Genomic DNA, 20,031 nt, shown 5'->3' on the forward strand with positions numbered 1-20,031 from the left:
CACTGAAATCCATGCCGTTTTACAGTGTTTGAGAAAAATCACAACTGTAAATCCCCAGCCGTCCATGAACGGCGTCTTAAATTGTGCGACAGTGATTACGTCACTGTCAGCGGCCGGCCAGTGTGCGAGGAGTGTCCGAAATGTTGTTTTAATTTTGCTGAGTGAGTGCACTATATAGTCAACTAATTCACTATATAGGGAGTAGGGAGTAGGGAGTGAGTGAGTGATTTGGGACACAGCCACAGAGATGGACTATTCCATCAGTCTGAAGAGTGTGGTCGGGGGAATTATGTTCATTCTCAGAGATTAATAATCAAGTGTGTCGCAAGTACCATCAATTTTGAGGTTTATAATTTAAAAGTTATTGTTGGGTCCGTTTTGTTTGAAAAATCATGCAGTGGGTTACCTTCTCTGATGGTTGAGTCCGTCCCTGCTTACCTTTGATGGTTGAGTCCGTCCCTTTTTATTTACAGTCTATGGTCCGTCCCTGCTTACCTTTGGTCCCATAGACTTGCCTTTTTAGATGCTTGGTTTTATTCCAAATCATGAGTTAGCCATAACAAAGTAAACTTGTCCCACCAGTAAAAGAAAATTGAGGAAAAAAAGAAAGGAAAAACAATGGAAAAAAAAAAAAAGAATATATATTGAATTAAAGTCTGAATATATGGAATGAAAAATGACGTCATTATTTTTCTATGTAATTATTCTTTTGTTTATTTTTATAAATACTATTGTTTACTTTTTTGTGTGTTTCTGTGAAGCACTTTGTGACTTTGTTTAGAATGTGCTATAGAATTAAATTGTATTATTATTATTATAATAATTCTAAAATAAAAAAAGATTTATTAGGAAAATAGTAATATGGCATAAAAAGTCAAATTTGTAAGATTGAAATGTCATATTATGAGATAAATAAGCCAAAATAATATGAATACACTATTTGAGATGAAAGTCAAAACTTTAACTTCAGTTAAAACTAATAAACATGAGAAAAGCAGTACTTCTGATATGGTCAGTCTCATTATATAACAGTATTTGTTCATAATAATGAATAACAGTATATAGTAAGGGACTGCAGATGTAAATTAGCTTTAAGCTAACTCTGGTACAATGCATCAGATGGTGACATTTATGTTAAATATTGTACATGGTCCCTTTACAAATAAATTGAATAAACATTTTTTTTTTTAAAAAGTATTCCCAATAAAAAGCTTTTCCAACTACAACTATTGTAAATCAAAGACATTTAAAAGCTTGATTACAGAATAAAAAAACACCCAGAAGCTGCAGAAGTTGTGTAAGTATTTTTAATATCAATAAATTGTTGATATGTATCAAAGGGTTTGCTTTAAAATATGTAACCTTCAATCCAGTAACTGGGTCCAGATCCACTAAATTAAAGAGCTTGATCTTATGCCTTGCTTGAGTGCAGCTTCGCTTGTTTCCTCAGCTCAATTCAAACTGTACAGCTCCCTAAGTAAAACTGGTTGCACTTAGCTTTTTCCTACTGTGAATCATTTGTCTTAGCATATTAAATAAAAGCTATTCACAGAGCTATTTACATAATAATACAAAAGATCAACTGCAGCTTCCATCAACTGCTATAAAACAAACCTCTCAAAAAGAATATCCAATATACACACATCCATTAGAGTGCAAATGTTTGACAGATTGTATTCCCTTTAAAAATGAAAAGATTAGCATTAGAGCTGAATAATATGCTTTTTAACTTGAAAATGCTAATACGCCAAAACGCTGAATAAAAAATGGTTTAAAAATCTTTTTTAAAACTATTTGTCTTTGTGATATAATTTAGAAATATTTATTACAAGTATTCTATCATATGTGTAAAATCAAAGGGAATCTATACATGGGACAAGATCAAGCGGCAACCTCCGGTCTAAAAATATGAGTCAATGCGGAAGTGTTAGAAGCTGCAGTTCATCGAGGATCCGCTTGAGGCTGGCTCCGGAAGTACCTGAAGTCAAATACACATGAATGGGTAAAAGCTGATCTTTGCAGCATTAATAAACATGTTTACAGTCAGGTACAAAAGATGAGTGGAGTCTGAATAGCTCATTTCTCGATGTCCTCTCACTGTGAGGGGGGTGAATTTTTTTCTAATTCGGCAATTTTGAAGTTATTGAGATTACTAGTCTTCCAATGAGAGGCTCAGCTGCCTGCAGGGACACTGTAGCTGTTGGCTAGGAGGCTCAAAGCCCGCCTCTTTACATCACACTGGCTTGACAGAAGCAATATGGCTGCCGCTCCCGATTGGCTTCAAAACAGCGTTCAGAAACAGATGGGTGACGTCACGGATACTACGTCCATATTTTTTACGGTCTATGGACAAGATACATTACTATTTTGCTTCAAGTAGGACTAAAAGTAGTGGTGTAATTTGGAACTGTATGCGCCTTTTATCATACACACAACAAAGAACAGTAGGACACTAAACACGTCCAGAATCTGGACAGGGCTCAGTGTTGCTATTGGAAATCCCATCTCTGCTCCATGATGATAAGAAAAATGCAGAAATGCAATGCAAGCATTTATCAGGTCAGCATCCAGCCCTGCTGCGGTGGAGGAGCTGCTCTTTAAGCTGCAGCACTCGTTTTACACCTCGCCCCACTAGATGGATTTCTTCAGCCCGGGCAGTGTGAGCTCATACCTTAAGTTAAGAGAGAGAACTTCAGTATTAATGACAGTAACCTAATCCATTGATATTGCACTGATTTTCAAAGTCATGTAAACTAGCAGATCATTTGTATCCCCACGATACATCATCACTATCCACCATGAGGGGTCTTTTCAGGTCTGCAGCTAGACTTTCTTAGAGCTGTGTTGATCAGTCTCTGGTAAAACAGTAGCTGTCAGGTGTTTGTTGAAGCCAACTTGAAGAAATAATCACACATTTTGGCCCCTTTTTGCCTTTTTGCCACCCATGGTTTGAAAAGGAGGGCCATACCACCATCATTTGTACCTGACAGCACTGTCGGCCAGTTAGCTTAGCTTAGCGTACATTTATCTAGGCTCAACCATATAGTGCATTCATATGGGGCGCCGTTTGTAAAGTTGTGCACACCCAAAATAACAGCATTTCTCACATTTCTCCACATTTAGCTCCAAAACGTCAGAAAAATGTAGAGTGAATTTATAAAAGTCACTTTTTTACAACATTTAAAGGAATATTTGTGATCTTCTTCACATTTAATTTTGTAGTGAAAAATATATTAGGTTAAAATCATTGTTAAATCCAAATGCTAAATATAAATATAAATGTTAAATATTAATCTAAATGTTGAATCTAAATCTAAATTTTAAATATACATCTAAATGTTAAATATAAATGTTAATTATAAAAATAAATATAAATATTAAATATAAATATTAAATATAAATATTAAACATAAATGTTAAATATAAATGTTAAATATAAATATTAAATATAAATTAAATGTTAAAAACAAATATAAATGTTAAATATAAATATAAATGTTAAATATAAATATCAATATTAAATATAAATATTAAATATAAATGTAAATATCCTTATAAATATAAATGTTAAACATAAATCTAAATGTTAAATATAAAATCTATGCTCTTGGATGTAAGCAATGTAGCAAGGCTCAGGTGTCCCCCTGTACTTCACCTGTAATGGTTTTATTGTGTTTAAAGTTGTCATAGTTTTCCTGTTATCTCCAAACTTACTGAGCCTCAAGCAAAAACGATAAAGGACTCCCAAAAACATGATACTTTTTAGATAAACTATGTTGCAAGAAAATGTACTGATGGCAGAAGAAATGTAGCATGGCTTAGTTTTGATATCGTAGATAACTAAATGTAGTTTAAAAAGTAGGAACAGCAGGAAACTGGGCCCATACCACTCTGTGTTGCCTTTGACGAGATCCATCTGTGAAAAATCTAACATCACCTGTGGATGTGAGAAGAAAAAAATCTGTTATTACCTAGATTATGTTGGCAACTGCAGAAGTGCAGATTATCTACGTCATATAAATATTTAAAACACAGATACATAATGGACCAATGTTGTGAATAAATCACCCGTTTTAATAAATCAACAGACACTTTTTATCAACAAATCAAGTTATTCAACAGAGGATAGCATTTTAAGTTCTGGGCCAAAAGACAGAATCTACCATAGGTGGGATGACCTACCATGCCAATGTCCTTCCTCTCCCGTGTGTAGAACATCTTGTTATTTTTCACAGACACATCCAACTTCCTGGCTTGCGCCTCTTCAAGCGTCACGTCAAACTCAAACCTGTGATGAAGAAGGGATGTCAGAGAGAAACAAGCTGAAGACACAGTATATATTCAATCCAAGTTGTGAATCAGAAAGGCAACACATAAAAGTGTCAGTGTGGTTAATGTGTGATGTGGGATGAACTCCTCGGTTACTTGTCATTGAAGACAGGATTGACCGTCCTCTTCTTGACATGTGTCTTCTTGCGATGTCTCCAGGTTTGGTCAGGGAGCAAATACAGGCGGACGTAAGAGTCTGTGCCATTCTCACTGCAGGGGAACAAGTTCCTGAAGGCAGCAACAGGTTAGCATCACAGCGCTACATTTTCTTTTAAACTGTTTCTTTGAGTGATTTAGCCGTAAACACTTCACACATAAAATACTACTACTTCATATAATGTTGAATCAGTCCAATGAAATACAGACTATCATGTACATTCTCCAAACAAAACTGTTTTTAAGTTACAGTGGGGCTGAAAAATAGGATACTGACACTGCATGTTCTGTATGAGTATCAACAGTCATTTTAATATGTTTACAACACAGCACTTGCATCATGCATTTCTATGCTTCCAGAGTGGTTTTATTGCTGATCAACATTACACTGCAAATAATTCACCATTTGCCAACATTTGAATTCTTAGATTTCTTAGATTCTTAGTCTGGGAATCTTAAATTGAGTGAATGACTGTTAAAATAAGCTACATTGGTTGTCTCACCTAAAGTCTCATCAAAATAAAACTTGTTCCAAGATTGAGTAACAACTTCAAGTTGATTTAGGGACATAAGGCATCTCTTCAAGACACAGTTCAGCTTGTATCTTATTGATGCTCAGAGTTCTGCTGTATGGTGATATATTTGTTTTGGTCTTGAAGTATGCATCAACCCTGAGTCACTATTAAAGTGTTCTTGATGTTATATGTTGTTAATCCTGACATGTATTAAATGTTAACAGTAATCCAGCTTGCTGTTGCGGTTTCTGTAGAAACATTTCAGAGGTTTATTGTAAGAATAAGACCTGGTTTAAAGATTTTAGTTTTAGTTTAAGATGGATTAGGGTTTATTTTAAGATGAGCCAGTTTATATCAAGATACAGTGTAATCATAGTTTTCTAATAGTGAGTCATTTTTTACTTAAATTGGTGTTTCTTGTCCCAGGTCTTCATTTGCTCAAATTAAGTATACAAAATAAATCAATGAGATTTTCTTTGCTTATATTCAGTATATTTCATTTCTAACTGTGCTGTAGGAAGTTTGTTTTCAAGTAGTTTGAGCTAAAAATCATCATATTCTACTTATTTCAACCCTTTTTAATACTTTTCAGAGCCTGCTTATTTCTAGATTTAACAATCTCATTTTAAGATTTCTTATCAAGTAAAATTAACTTGCTGCATGGACAGATCATCTCACTAGTTTTAAGAACTGTTCCCCTTGAATTAAGTTTTTTCACTCTATATTTAAGCTACCCTTTTTTGCAGTGTACCCTGCAGGATTTTCGGACTAACCTGCAGGAGTTTACCAGGATCATGAGCTTTTTCCTCAGAGTTGCGTAGCGTACAGTCAAGTTGATTTCTCCAAATGAACCCTGATGTTTCCTGATGGCGCTGAAGGGATAAAAGGTAAACATGTCACTATTTTTACTGTTGCTCTAACAGCTGCATGATTACGTTTGTAACGTCTAAGGACATTGTAGAAGTCAGCACAAAAAATGTGACTCACTCAGGATATGAAGCTCCGTTTGAAAGATCAAAACGTGAAGAGGCCATGGAGTTCTCCGACAGCAGGCTGTGGGAATCAAAGCGCCGCATGTTTGACGTGGAGGGGGGTGACTTATAGGCTTCAGAGGCCAGGAAGGAGCCCCGGCGGTGATTTAAATATTCAGTATTAGAGCCATTCTGGAAACCTGCTGGTCCGGTTACAGATGAAGCTTGGCTGTTGGCGGAAAATCCTTGAGAAGTGGATGTAGCAACAGCGGGAGTAGATTCAGAGCCGTTGACTCTCTGGTTGGACTGGGGTCCATGCTGGCTGACATGTGGGAGAGGATCCAGGATGATCTTGGGTGGAGGTTTTTCCAAGGACATAATCTATCAGAGGAATCAGAGGATGAATAAAGTCAGTGGCAGAATGTAATCATCAGGATATCCCCGACCACATCGTCTCCATTGGCGGCTTCCAGACTGTCCGGGCAGACCAGGATAGTAGCAAGAGCGCTGTGGGCCTCCGACCATATTATCTGCACAGGGAGATCTCACATGTCATACTGGTAGCTGTTTACATCCCCCCTCTGCCAACCTGACTACGGCAACCAACATTCTCAACGCTGCCATAGCCAGACTCCAGACAAACCACCAGAGTGCCCTCTTCCTGATCTCCAGAGAGACCACCAGAGTGCCCTCTTTCTGATCTCCGGGGACTTCAACCATGTATTTTCTACACAGCTTATTCTTGTATTTGTATTACTTATTGTGTATAGAGCAACTGCAATGGACAAATTTCGCCCCCTGAGATAAAAAAGTACTTCTGATTCTGATTCTGATAATGGTATCAACATAAAACTTGCAGGAACCGGGTGATGCTGGACTAACATCTGAGTTTTTGGTATTATATCTGCATATGAGACTGTATCTTTGCACAAAGTGGGGTGTGGTGGATCTGTGTTTGTGTAATATAGGATCTTTATGTACTAAATGTGTGTGTATGCCAGCATTGTGCACCCACCCTGAGAGTGGCTTTCAGCTTGATCTGGCTGTTTGATCCGGAGCGTTCCAGCAGGAAGCGCTGGTCCAGAGTCATGTTGGAGGTGTTGAGGAGGCGATGCAGGGGAATGTTGACTACACCCAGCTGATTCTTCTTCTCGTGCTCCTTAACCTGTCCCACAAGAACAAAAATTATGCTTTTTAAAGCCGCAAATAAGCAACAGTTTGAATCCTCCTTGAGAATTATGAAAGGGTGACAAAATCTTGGTTATTTTAGCATTTACAACACACATGTTTTCCTTGTTTTTAGGTAATATTGTGAGGAAAAAAATCAATGAAGGTAGCTATATTTCTTCAGTGCACTAAATGTTAACATAGACTCATATGAAGGAATCAAACAGAGGTTGCATTTAGCTGTTAAAATTAGCATTTGCTACACTTTCTTAGTAATAGTTTGTGTAGGATTAAACAACAAACCTGAACACTGAGCTGCTGTGTTTTCACATTTTGCACAAAGAAGGTGAAGCCCTCCTCCCACACCGGGTCTTTGGATGCATACACAACCTGTTAAAGAAATAGAAAATACTTCATGAAGACGAAAAACAATAAACCGTGGTGCAGGAACATTTTGACACCACAGGCTGGTAAATTGGTGCTAGAATCAGAAGAAAGTTTCATGACACACACAACAAGTATTAACATTGATTGATATAAATGAATCAAGTTGATAAATGTATCTGAAGAAATGTCTGATAATGTTATTAACAGAAAGTAATACCTTGCTTTTCTGCACGTCATTATTAATGGAAAATTCCACAAAGGAGCTGGGCCCAGTATTTCTCTTTGTCAGCTGAAACAGAGCAAATCAGTGAAGAAGTTCAAATGAGTTTTAAGGAAAGATAGTTCTCAAATCATTCATGGGAGTTAAGTAATACAAACAATCACTTGTCATATAAAAATACAACTTTTTGTCAAGAAAACTCTTTTCCTAAATATTGAAAACTGATCAAACAGACAGACACTACCAGTCAAACGTTTGGACACACCTTCTCATTGAAGGGCTTTAATGATTGTAAACACTGTAGATTAATACTGAAGACATCAAAACTATGAAAGAACATATATGGAATTATTGAATGAACAAAAAAGTGTTAAACAAAGCAGAATCTGTTTTATATTTTAGATTCTGTAAAGTAGCCCCCTTTTTCCTTCATGACAGCTTTGCACACTCTTGGTATTCTCTCAGTCTGCTTCATGAAGTGGTCTCCTGGAATGGTTTCTAATTAACATGAGCCTTGTCAAGAGTTCATTTGTAGAATGACTTGCCTTCTTAATGTGTTTGAGACCATCAGTTGTGTTGCTCAGAGGTAGGGTTAGTACACAATGGATAGCCCTATTTGATCCAGATTATGACAAAACCAGATTATTTCATAGTTTTGATGTCTTCAGTATTAATCTACAATGTTGAAAATAATTAGAATAAATGAAACCCATTGAATGAGAAGGTGTGTGGTACTGGTGTGACTGGTAGTGTAGATAGTGCAGTAGACTGGAAAACTTCCCAAACAGGGAGGAGCATCAGTTCCCACACTGACAGGTTACTTCAGTCACATGCTTCACATGTTTCCTCTTACTGAAGTTAACATTCTTCTTTCACTTCTGACAAAATGCTACCAGCAGCAAGCTAACATTTGGAGTGTGTCTACAAACACCCTGTTGTCTTCCAGGATGGGCAGGTCTTACATTCCAGCTCCTAACACACTGCAGACACACACAACCATCTGGAACACCTACAACAGATATGTGGGCTGGCAGAAAATAACTAATGACAAGCAGGGACTATGAAATCTCTGGCATTTTGAACTACAAACATGCTGTGGGTTTCAAAAATCTTGGTTTGTAAAGTAACTCCTGACAAAATGTGTTAAAGATAAACAGTGGGGTGAAGTTTGCAATGTTCCCATTTGGGTTGTAGAGAAGTATAAACTTAAATCAGTTTAAAATGAATACAATTAAGAGAAGTTTAAGAACCTCAAATTTGTATTTAACTACAGAATAAGAGGAAAAGTTTGAGTTGTTGACAATTTTACCAAAATCACCTGTGATTTAAGAAAAAATACATCCTAACAGGTTGGCTAAACTGTCAACTACAAAAATACTTTGGATGACTGTTATAAACTACATTTGCAATAACCTGCTTCAAGTAATCCAACATAAGGTACGTTTTTCCATCACACCACACTGCTCCCTTTTTGGATGTATTTTCAAATTTTGTCCAGCAGATGGCAGTCTGAGCATATAACTTCTGTTTACAGTTCAACTTAGTTCAAGTAAGAAGGACTCACAAAAGACTTGTGTTAAGGGTTAGTGTTATAAAGTGGACTCAGATAACTCTGACTACTTAATTACATTCCCCCTCATCACCAGGTGAGCTGGGTTTATGACATAGGCACAAGTTTTAGAGGGTAAATGTTTGTCACAGAAACAAGCATGTATTCAATAATCCTATACAACAATCTTGAAATCTTTAGAAATGCCCAAAAAAGTTAATCTGTCATAATGACAACTTCATTCAGAAAACAAAGTCCTTCACAAGATCATTTTGGAGTCATCCAGTTTTATCCAGTTTTTTCTTCAGCCAGGGAAACTTTTCTTCTTGGAGGAAACAGTCTCGGGTGTAAAGAACTAATGAAGCAGCATAAACACTGTCTGGTTATAACACACCCTCATAAAATGACAGGCATGTACTAGACAAACAGGAAATACCAGCTGCACACAGGGAAAAGTACACCTGGAACAACGACAGTGAACACCTGATTTGACTGACGCTTTTGTTTCAGATCAAGAGAAGAATGACTTTTCAGCTTCAGGGCAGTGAAGTGAGAGACAATCTGACCACTGCCAATAAACATGATATACTGCATGTTGTCTGCACCTCTATACGAGAACGTAAACTAAAACTAGCTCTATTTTTTAATGTATATGTAAGACTTTTATGTTTTGTTTGCCTCTATTGGATAGGACAGCTGAAGTAAGGCAGGTAATGTGAGAGAGCAGAGAGTGGGGGAAGACATGCAGCAATTGGTCATGATCTGCAGCCTGTTGCACCAGCAGTGCGTAAGTTCAAACGTAGCCTAGTTTGAATGTAATTTCTCCTTTAGGATGAGTTTACACTCTACTAACATTATGGGCATTGCACCAGCTGAGATAGTTCCAACGTAAGCCTAAGTTACAACTTAAAGGTGACATATTATGCTCTTTTTCATCAATATATATTGGTCTAAGAGGTCCCCAAAACATGTCTTTGAAGTTTATGCTCAAAAAAACACTTTGAAATCAGATTTTGGCATGCCTGAAAAATTCTCTTCTTCAGCCCTGTTCAGAACACTCTGTTTTCTCTCTGACCACGCCCCCTCAGGAAGTGGATGTGCCCTCGGCTCTCCAGCACGTTGATCTAATGTTTACATGTTGGCTGAATATACACGGCTGCTCACAGACCAGCGTTACTTCAACCCTCTGAATCTGATCCAGAATCTGATCCTGATGGAGAGGCGCCTGCAGCAGGACCTTTCTGAACCATTGGTTACAGATTTAGTGTTTCTTGTTGTTTTATTTGTCAGTATGTAGACGTGTGTCTTGGTACACAGCTACCAACATGTAGCTATGTGGCTATGCTAACTAGCACTAGCACTTTTCCATGAAAAATAAAAATCATCCACTAGATCTTCAAATCTGCAGACGTGGGGAGTAAAACCGACCTTTGTGTTTATTAAGACAGCCTACAACTAGCATGCCTCCCTCCTAAGCTCCTTGTTAGCACACATGTGTGCAGGTAATGAAAAACAGAGGAGGGGTTGAGTTGTATTTTATACAGTCTATGGGCTGAACAAGCTCCGAGCTCTGACTCCGTGACAGACCGGATATCGTTGTGACGTAACAAAAACACTGAAGTCTGAAACGGCTGGTTTCACACACATTTACAGAAAGGTGGAGAAATCAGAACAGGGGCAGAATGGATTTTTTTCATTCTCGGGGGGGTTTGTAGACATGCCAGGGAAACATATTTCAGGTAGAGAACCATTAAAAAGTCCATTTTGCATGAAACGTCACCTTTAATTCTTACACTTAGCTCCTAGTAGGTGTAAAGTCCTCTGTAGAGTACTGGTTGGCATGGCGTGCTGTTTTGAAAGGTGGGATGATTTGGAGGATGAGGTGATACAGAGGGTTACAGAGGGTAGTTGATCGTTTTACCACTCGATATCACTGTTTTATAGACACTGTAGATGAATGATTTAGGCTATAGTTCTCACCTTACTGTGACACTTTATTAAGATATACATACCTCCTGTTGTTGTTCTGTGACAGTAATGTCAGTTTGTTTCAGCCGTCGGTCAGTTCAGAGACGATTAGGCACGAAGGATAACACATATAACAACCCCTACATCTAAATTGGTGCTTTCCTCTGATTGGCTGCTTGAAGTGTAAACGTCATATCTGCGACAATGTTGTGGTTAGTTTGGACGTTACGGTCTACTAGTTCAGATGAACCTTACGTCTTACAAACGAACTCGTTTCAAGTGAGGACTACACACCCTAACTTAGGACACAACTTACACACAGCTGGTGTAACAGGCTGCTGGTGTCAAACCAGCAACTATAAGAAGGACTTTAGCCTCTATTCATGGACCACTAGGCCAATGGTGCCATGGTATTAGTCTATCAGTGAACTTACATGAGTGATGAAAGTACATGTTTTTGTTTTTGGCATCGTTTTGGTGAAGCATACACCCTCCTCCACAAGGGCAAAACTATTGTTAACTCTTCGTACAAAGAACTAGCAAGTAATCAAACACAACAGACCAACAGTGACAGAATGAAAACATGGCCTTTGGAGCCTCTGGTAGTTGGACAAGCTCTTCCTAATACAGACTGCTAGGGACTGAAGGCAGCATGCATAGTTATAAGATCATGATACAACCTCACATGTGAGCTCTACTCTTACCCGAGCTTCATTCGAGTGCTTCCCGTGTTTCTGACGATCCGAGATCTCTTTGTGGTCTTTCTGCACACGAACACAAGAAGACACATCAGCAAGACACTATTGCATCATGTCTCCTTAAAACAACCTCGCTTTGAGGCACTTACCGGTAGGTTTGTTGCATTGTCCAGATATACTGCAAGCATGGCGCAAGCAAAGCCGTCTTTGGACTAAAGGAGAGGTAAACAGAACGGCAATGTAAGAATTAAATCCTGCCTGATGATACTGAGTATGAATATGATGTGATTTCTGCAGCTGCAATGAAAGCAACGAGGCGGCTACCTCTGTATTAAGGTTGGGGTCAGTCTTGAGAGAAAACCACTGGAGCTTGAGGTGAACTTCTCCACTCTGGACTCCATCCAGAGGAAACCACTACGACAGGAAGAGAGATCATTCATCAACATGAGAAATCACATAGAGGATTACTTTCAAGTAGTAAAAGAGAAACTGGAGAGCACTGTAAGGATTGCATTAGTCTTTGAAAAAGTGCTGCTGCAACCTTTCAAAATATTTCTGAAGTGAATGAAACAGTAGGACACAGAACACTTCTCTCCAATTATGACACCTACTGATTTATTAACTAAGCTTTCTGTAGTTACAGTATGAAATAAAAGCTCACCTGTTCCATTTCTTTGTCTCTCTTCACTTCTCCTAAATCAAGATGATACCTACAGAGAACAGAAGTTACGGCCAGTGACGACTTTAAAGCAGGAACAACTGAAACAAATGTATTTCCAGCCCTCTGAAAACAGCCGACTGCACCGATGTATTAAAATGCCATCTTTGTGTTCAGCCAGATAACATTTCTCCACAAAATCTGTGATCATTTCCCAACTTATACTAATGTGGTTACTGTTAAACATGCAAAACTATCACATTAAGTGTTGGGGAAGGATTACTGGACATGACACAGAAGAGTTGAGTTTGGAGTTGGAATTTAAGTATGATTTGTGTACAGTAAAGTGAATTCTCAAACAAATGCCACCTCCTTGTGCTGTTATCTTACTTTCCGATGAAGTCGTCTTTATCTGTGTCCTCATCATACAGTTCCACCTCCAACTCTTGACCCGGGGCCTCATGGACGACAAACTGCACACAGATCAACCAAAGTTGACATTATTAGGATGATGGGAAAATCATTTTAAAGACCCATTTACTTCTCTGTTCAACACACTAGATGAGTTCACAGAGGCATCTTTGGCAGAGTGTGCTTGGGAAGGTATATTAGATTATGAACACTACATCTGAAAGTTCTTCTTCAAAGAGAGGAAACAACAATGAAGGAAACTGTCACATGCTTGAGACAACCCAGGCCTCCAAACAATGTGCTGCTGATGGTAATCAGAATAGCTCCAATCTGTTGAAGTATTTGTCTTTCACAAACAAGGACGTGATGTGGAATTGTAATGTCTTTCTGGTTTTGAACACCTGCACACTCACAGGATTACAGGGGAGAAAACAAATACTTATTGTGCATGTTAAGGTTTAGGTGGCGTATTTAAAGAAATGATTATACAGTTCACTGAGAGAAATGATTTCAATGAAACCAAAGCACGTCTAATCCACAAAATAATACATTAGTACGACTGAAGTTCACTGTAACTCTACCTCATGCACTTCATTCATCCACGTAGGGTGCAGATTCTCTTTGACCGTTTTGCTCTTAAAGTGACGATTGCCGACCCGGAGTGTTGCGTAGGGGTCTGATTTGCCCTTCACCAAACCCATCATGTATGTGTCCTTGGCCACCAGGTCTCTGGCCCCCAGCAGGTGCACCCTCACCACACCCTGAGGAGAGGCAAATGACAGCAGTGATTAACATGTAATATCATCATTAACTCACATAAGACACACTACACTATAAAGTTTTCAGACACCCCATGCTTTTGTGAAAGATTGCATTGAGAATCACTGTTAGGTCTTCAAGTGCAATTTCTTTCAGTCCAGTCACAGCCAGGTTAATTTATTCTGTGTTCAGTTTTGAACACATTCTCTATTTGTTGACTTTGATACCGACAATGTTGAGAACTGACATATTGAAACTGTCAAGAATTTAGTTTTGTTAGTTTTTCTTGTAAACAATAAACAGAAAAATATCATTTGTATTTGTTTATGTCTGTCTAATGCTTGAAACAAAGAAAAGATTTTTCCACAAATATTTCATGACAATGTTTGAGGAAAACTTTTTTCCACCCCTGTATAGTCTACAACTGTAAAAGGGACATTTAGACTTAAACTGCTTTCTCCTAAAATGTGTAATGAGAACAGAGTTTTAAAACACCATCACACGGCTCAACATGAAGATTGTTGCATTGAATGTAGAAGAGATTTGACATACACGAGGGAGTGGGAACCTCATCTGGTCCACTTTGACCTGGTCTATGAGGGGGATGCACATGCGGTTGGGTAACACCATGAGGGAGGCGATGATGTCCATGATGGTCTCCTCAGACAATGAACTGAAGGGACACAGAATACAAGAGAGCTTTAAAAGAAGGGAAGCCAGAACGACCCCTCAATACCACACAAAGTTTAACTCAATGTTCCACACCAGGTGGAAGTTAGGCTATCACTGACAGAGCCAACATGTTCTGATTACTAAACTGTTTGCTGCATTGAGTGAGTGTGCAGACTTTCTTCTTTTGGTTGCCCTTCACCTGCATAAAATATGTGCATACAACCTCCGGTCTTTACAAGACAGCTTTAAAACCAGACAGCAAAAATGTTGTCCTGACTGTTCAGCGGCTAACCTGAAGGCAGGGGTGTCCAGAAGGTTTGTCATACCAGTCCAGTTAATCTCCAAAGTCTGGAAAAAAATTCATCAAGCACAAGTCAGTTTGAGCTTTAAAGTTATCACACAGTTGAACTAATGGCAGCTTTAAAAATGTCTGTGGGCACTCACAGGTCGTCGAATGAAAAAGTAGGTGACACCTCCCACCAGAGGGGCTTGACCGATCAGCGGCTCTAAAATGACTCTCATCATTCCCTGGAACTACAGGATAAAGGGAAGCTTCAATAACAGCAGAAACAGATCTGATGGTGATTAGAGAAAAGAAGAGAGTAGATAAAGCTTAAGATGCTTACTTTAAGTCCTTTGACGCCAGCTGTGATTGGCGTCTTAACATCTGCGTCGATGTCCACATCGCCCTCATAACTGCAAAGTGAACAGTGCTGGTGAGAAGGAAATCACTTCAAGAAACTAGACTCCTGTTCAGTTGTTTACATTGAACTCAAAACAAAGGTACCCAAACCCATTTAACAACGAGGGATAAGACAGAGAATACACAAATATAAGAACAGAATCAAGCCAACCATATGTTCATGTCCAGGATCACCTCCCTGTGGTCCACTTCATGTGTGTATACTTTCATTCCAGTGATCCTGAGAGGCTGGAATCAGAGGATAAAAAACTTAAGTGAGATGCTACAATCTCAGATGAACGGTCAAAGGTGTGATAGCAGCATTTCTACCCAAGACTCAAGACTCTGTCGTTTGCAAAATAAATAACAACATTTCCAGGGAGAGAAGATTTGATTACTGTCCGCATGATCATACGAGGGAGGATTTTAGACAAGAAGACATATAAAAGTGACCAAAGGAAAAATGCTGACTTACTATGTGTCCAAAGTGGACCTTGGTAAAAGTGAAGGTTTTGAGTGCGGGGCTGGAGAGCCGGACAGCTGGCTGAATGTTTTCTTTAAGGAGTTTCTCCATGTACATCCCAAAGAAAGGCCAGGCCTGCTCCAAAACCTGAACACACAACGTAAAACAGAGCACATGAATCCCTTCATTCCACACCTTAATCCATCAGCAAACAACTTTTCACTTGAACTTTGAAACAAGGCCAACATTTCAACGCTATACGCATCAAATCTTTTAAGTCTACAGAAGCACTTAGTTTCATTTTGTGCAAAACGGATGCAATACAAAGGAAAGTGTTACTGTCTGTGTGCTTCTCTCAGTCTGCTCAGTCTATGGAGACTTCTCCTGAGAGAAGCTGTTGTATTATATTACTATTGTACCAGGGCGCACAGCATTGTTTGACTGATAAATTGAAGGCAGCTTTATTTGTATAGAGCATTTCACACACGAGGGCAACTCAATGTGCTTTACATTAAAACATTAAAAGCACTGGAGACATTCAGACAAGCATAAAAGAACACAATTAAAATGACAAATATAATAAAACAGAAAAGAAAAGGAAAATTAGAAATATATTAAAATATAATTAATTAAAATGTGCATTTAAAGTGAGTTAAAATAAGTTAAGATAGGAAGGCAGTGTCAAATAAAAAGGTCTTAGTCTTTGATTTAAAAGAGGTGAGAGTTGGAGCAGACCTGCAGCTTTCAGGGAGTGTGTTCAGATATGTGGTGCATAATGACTAAACACTGCTTCACCATGTTTCCTTCTGACTCTAGGGACTGAAAGCAGACCAGTACCTGATGACCTCAGAGGTCCAGATGGTTCATACAGTAGCAGCAGATCAGCAATGTATTTTGGGCCTAAACCATTCAGGTCTTTATAAACCATCAGCAGGATTTTAAAGTCTATTCTCTGACAGACAGGAAGCCAGTGTAGAGATCTAAGAACTGGAGTGATGTGGTCTACTTTGTTGGTCCTTGTTAGGACTCGAGCAGCAGCATTCTGTATGAGCTGCAGTCGTCTGATGGACTTTATAGGGAGTCCTGTAAAGACCCCGTTACAGTAGTCTAGTCTGCTAAAGATAAATGCATGGACCAGTTCTTCTGCATCCTGCTGAGACATAAATCCTTGATATATTCTTAAGGTGATAGCAGGCTGACTTTGTAATTGAACAGATATAACTTAAGTCTCTTTCTGTTGATAATGCTGTGGCACAAAGCTGGCTGTTAGGGTTGTTTCTTTAAGTTTCAGAGGAGGTGGTCAGGAACATAACCCACCATGGTTCTGAAATCTTAGGAATAATAATGTATTCATCTTTCCTCACTTCATGTCAAATCTCTAACCCTTAGGTATCCATCAGATTCATATTTTGTACCTATCTTTAAAGAACAAAATGTGTTCATTCTCAAATATCTTGGCAATTAGGAGCCAGTCAATATGAGTCGTCAGTGTGGGACAGAAAAAATGCATATTGTGTATTTATATTCTCTATCACAATGGGAGAGTTCGAATCCAGACTAAATGACAGTTTGATTTACAAAAGAATATAAAGCTCAACATCCCTTCATAACACCAGTAAGATGAAAGAAGAAGAACATCTTTTGATACTGTACCTTGTTAACCCAGCAAACTTTCTCAACATCAGGAAAGTGGACCTTTGAAAAATAACAAGAGACTGGAGTCAGAAGCGGGTTCCTGGACATCTGTCCAACTTTAACACAGAGGCATGCTTAGAGGTGATGACAGGCAGAATCATGTCAGTAATTGTTCATCATCCATCATGCAGATCTTAAAACGGCAAAGGAGCACAATTAGTCCAGACAAAATCAGTGTCTAAGGAGAGTGTTGGGTCCAACTCAGAACAATTCTGCTATTCGTTTCCACTTCAGAGAAATACAAAATGAACAGTAGGCTATTTATCAGTATAAATTGGCAGGCAGATCACAGAATCACATAATATTTTGTTATTCAGGGCTTACCACAGTTTCTGCGCAGCATCAAGGCTGTGGACTGTAACAGAAGGTTAGAGTCATGTTGTAAGCAGGGCATCAGTAGAGCCCATCCTTTATCCAAATAAACTGAGGTTACATTGGATAGTTCTGTCTTTGATGCTTGAACTGTAAAATTAAAGTTTGGAACCCTAAAACTAAAAGTCTGAAAAGAGGGTAAACTGAGTTCTGATAGTATTATGTGTTAAGTATATTATAGTTATGATGTCTTCTCTCTGTCTCTGTCTCACAGAGTGGGGGCTGAAGACACGAGCTGCTCTCACCATTAAAGTGTCATCTACTGTCATATTATTTATTGTGCAGATGACATTCCTCTGACATTAGAGGAACCCCTCTTATTGTCTCTCCCTTTTCTTCGTTCCCATGAGTCACTGCGGGAGAGGGTGGAGGCACAGAAACCTCCAGCTAAATAACAGCACATTTGGCTGGATGAAACCATTTCAGTTCAAGTCTGACATGTCATGCAAATATTGTAGGCAAGGCAACAGAGTTGGACACACCCAATAGTGCGTGTTCTCTGGATGTTTTAGAAAACATGGTTTATATTCTACTTGAACAGCCAATGTGTGAAAAGCTCAGAGGAAAAAAAGAACAACATGCAAAGTTGGACCTCACTGAATGACTTTGAGTGTGTTGGTTCTGAAGAGCCCCTTGGCAAGGCAGTTCAGGTCTTTGCCTGTGTGTGTTTAACAGACCTGAAGCAAGCAGTCTGTGAACAGTGGCGGAGCCAAACAGTTCTGACTTGGTTGGCCAAACTGGGGCACTGACAGTTAAGGGTTGGCCAGGCATTGAAAAGATTAGGGGCTTACCCAAAACCTAGGAGGGTTACTTCCAATAATCACATCTACTTTAACTTCTTTAATAAAATAATTTAACAAATGTTACATTTTTGTAGATTTCTAACGTTAACATTAAAAATGTAACTCAACAAAGTGTCAACATTTAAATCTGCTGAACTGAACTCTTTAAGGAACAAAATGAAGATGATTGTCCAAAGTCAAAGCATCAACAAAAACAATATTCAAATCCACTGAAACTACTGTCTCTGCAGCTTAACAACACAATAGCTGATTTCAATATAAGTAATGCCTCTGACATGGTAAAAAGCCAATCATGTTTACGAATTTCAGGGTGTCCAATCAGTTTTCAGAGGTGGCCAGGGTCACCCCGGGTCACCCCTGGCTCCGCATCTGTCTATGAATCAAGTTCCATACATACCCATGTTGCCATTTGTAGGGCGTTCTGCAGCTCCTTGTTCACCACTTGTGTTTCATTATCCACAAAATCAATAGCGGTTCCGATCCGGGAGTCTTTCCACTGTCGGTTTTTCTTCCACCAGGTGACCATCATCATGCACAGCAGCACCCAGCTGATACTGAGGCCCAGGTACCCTGTCAGGTACACGGGGTAGAACACGAACATGGCTCTGCCGAAGTACATGAGGAACTCCATCAGGATGCGGTGGACGGCGGAGGAGTTGAGCTTCTCGGTGTTGCCGGGGAGGGACAGGCTTCCCCCGAGCCCCGCTACCTCCACCGGGCCGCTCGGGATCACTGGTCCGGCGGACGCCATTGGGCCAGACTCACGCTGAGACCTGGTTCCCTGAAGACCAAAAGAGTCCTTTTCTCTCACTTACCGGTGAGATTCACTTCTGTGGTAGTCCACGGTTCGTTAAAGACAAAAAACAAGAGAGCCTGTCTGCTGCCCACTACAGAGGTGTAGAGTTGGATTAAGTCGTGACAGCCCGGAAAACTTCCGTGTTTGAAACTTCCCAAAGGTAGGTACGCATACCTGCGCCAATGGGTGGAGTGCGCACTGCCAGAGAGAGTCAGACATGGGAATAAACCCGAGGAAACATCATCTAATGAAATGAATCTATTCTTATTTGTTAGTTTAATAAAGATGTGTTTCAAAAGTTGCATATTTTCCCTTCACTTGCCAAATCCTGCGACTTTTCTCGATGTTGATTATTCTTTCCGGAGTTTGTGGTTGTAGCCTACATCTTAATGTGTATGCAAATATCCACAAATCATGTCATGAAGCCGACAAAGGGATACAGCTGTTCTCTGTTATCTACAACGCCACAAATCTCAGCCTATATATGTTTGCTAGAGTAGATAAGAGTCAGGGACCAGGACTGAACTGGTGCAGTTCTGCCTGCAGGTGGAGCCACAGAGATTAGAAAAGGACCTCATCCAAATACAGCAGGTTGCAGTGGTGCTGCCCAGGGGTTCCTAAAGTGTGGGTCATAGTAAAACATGTAAATAATGTAAACAAATATCAACAAAAATAGAAGCTAAACTTGAAATAAAACCTTGAAAATAGAAAGTGTAATGAGTTTTCTGCCTTTCTTTGTTTCCAGATGACTCCTAAGTTT

The 20,031-nt window shown here is 39.1% G+C and overlaps 1 protein-coding gene across 1 annotated transcript; it reads right to left on the reverse strand.

Annotated features, from left to right (window-relative positions):
* Positions 1 to 1,293: 1,293 nt before the first annotated feature.
* esyt3 (extended synaptotagmin-like protein 3) lies at positions 1,294 to 19,554 on the reverse strand. Its single transcript, XM_034693423.1, has 23 exons — positions 18,873 to 19,554; positions 17,259 to 17,300; positions 15,618 to 15,752; positions 15,315 to 15,391; positions 15,087 to 15,156; positions 14,905 to 14,994; positions 14,753 to 14,808; positions 14,341 to 14,461; positions 13,611 to 13,790; positions 13,009 to 13,091; positions 12,622 to 12,670; positions 12,285 to 12,374; positions 12,110 to 12,172; positions 11,967 to 12,026; positions 7,743 to 7,814; positions 7,442 to 7,528; positions 6,987 to 7,136; positions 5,988 to 6,352; positions 5,774 to 5,872; positions 4,426 to 4,557; positions 4,183 to 4,288; positions 3,888 to 3,937; positions 1,294 to 2,671 (listed from the first exon to the last, which is right to left on the reverse strand). The coding sequence occupies exons 1-23, from the start codon at positions 19,224 to 19,226 to the stop codon at positions 2,632 to 2,634; spliced, it is 2,571 nt and encodes an 856-aa protein (XP_034549314.1). The 5' UTR covers positions 19,227 to 19,554; the 3' UTR covers positions 1,294 to 2,631.
* Positions 19,555 to 20,031: the final 477 nt, after the last annotated feature.

Source organism: Notolabrus celidotus, chromosome 10, assembly GCF_009762535.1.
Source record: "Notolabrus celidotus isolate fNotCel1 chromosome 10, fNotCel1.pri, whole genome shotgun sequence".
NCBI lineage: Eukaryota > Metazoa > Chordata > Actinopteri > Labriformes > Labridae > Notolabrus > Notolabrus celidotus.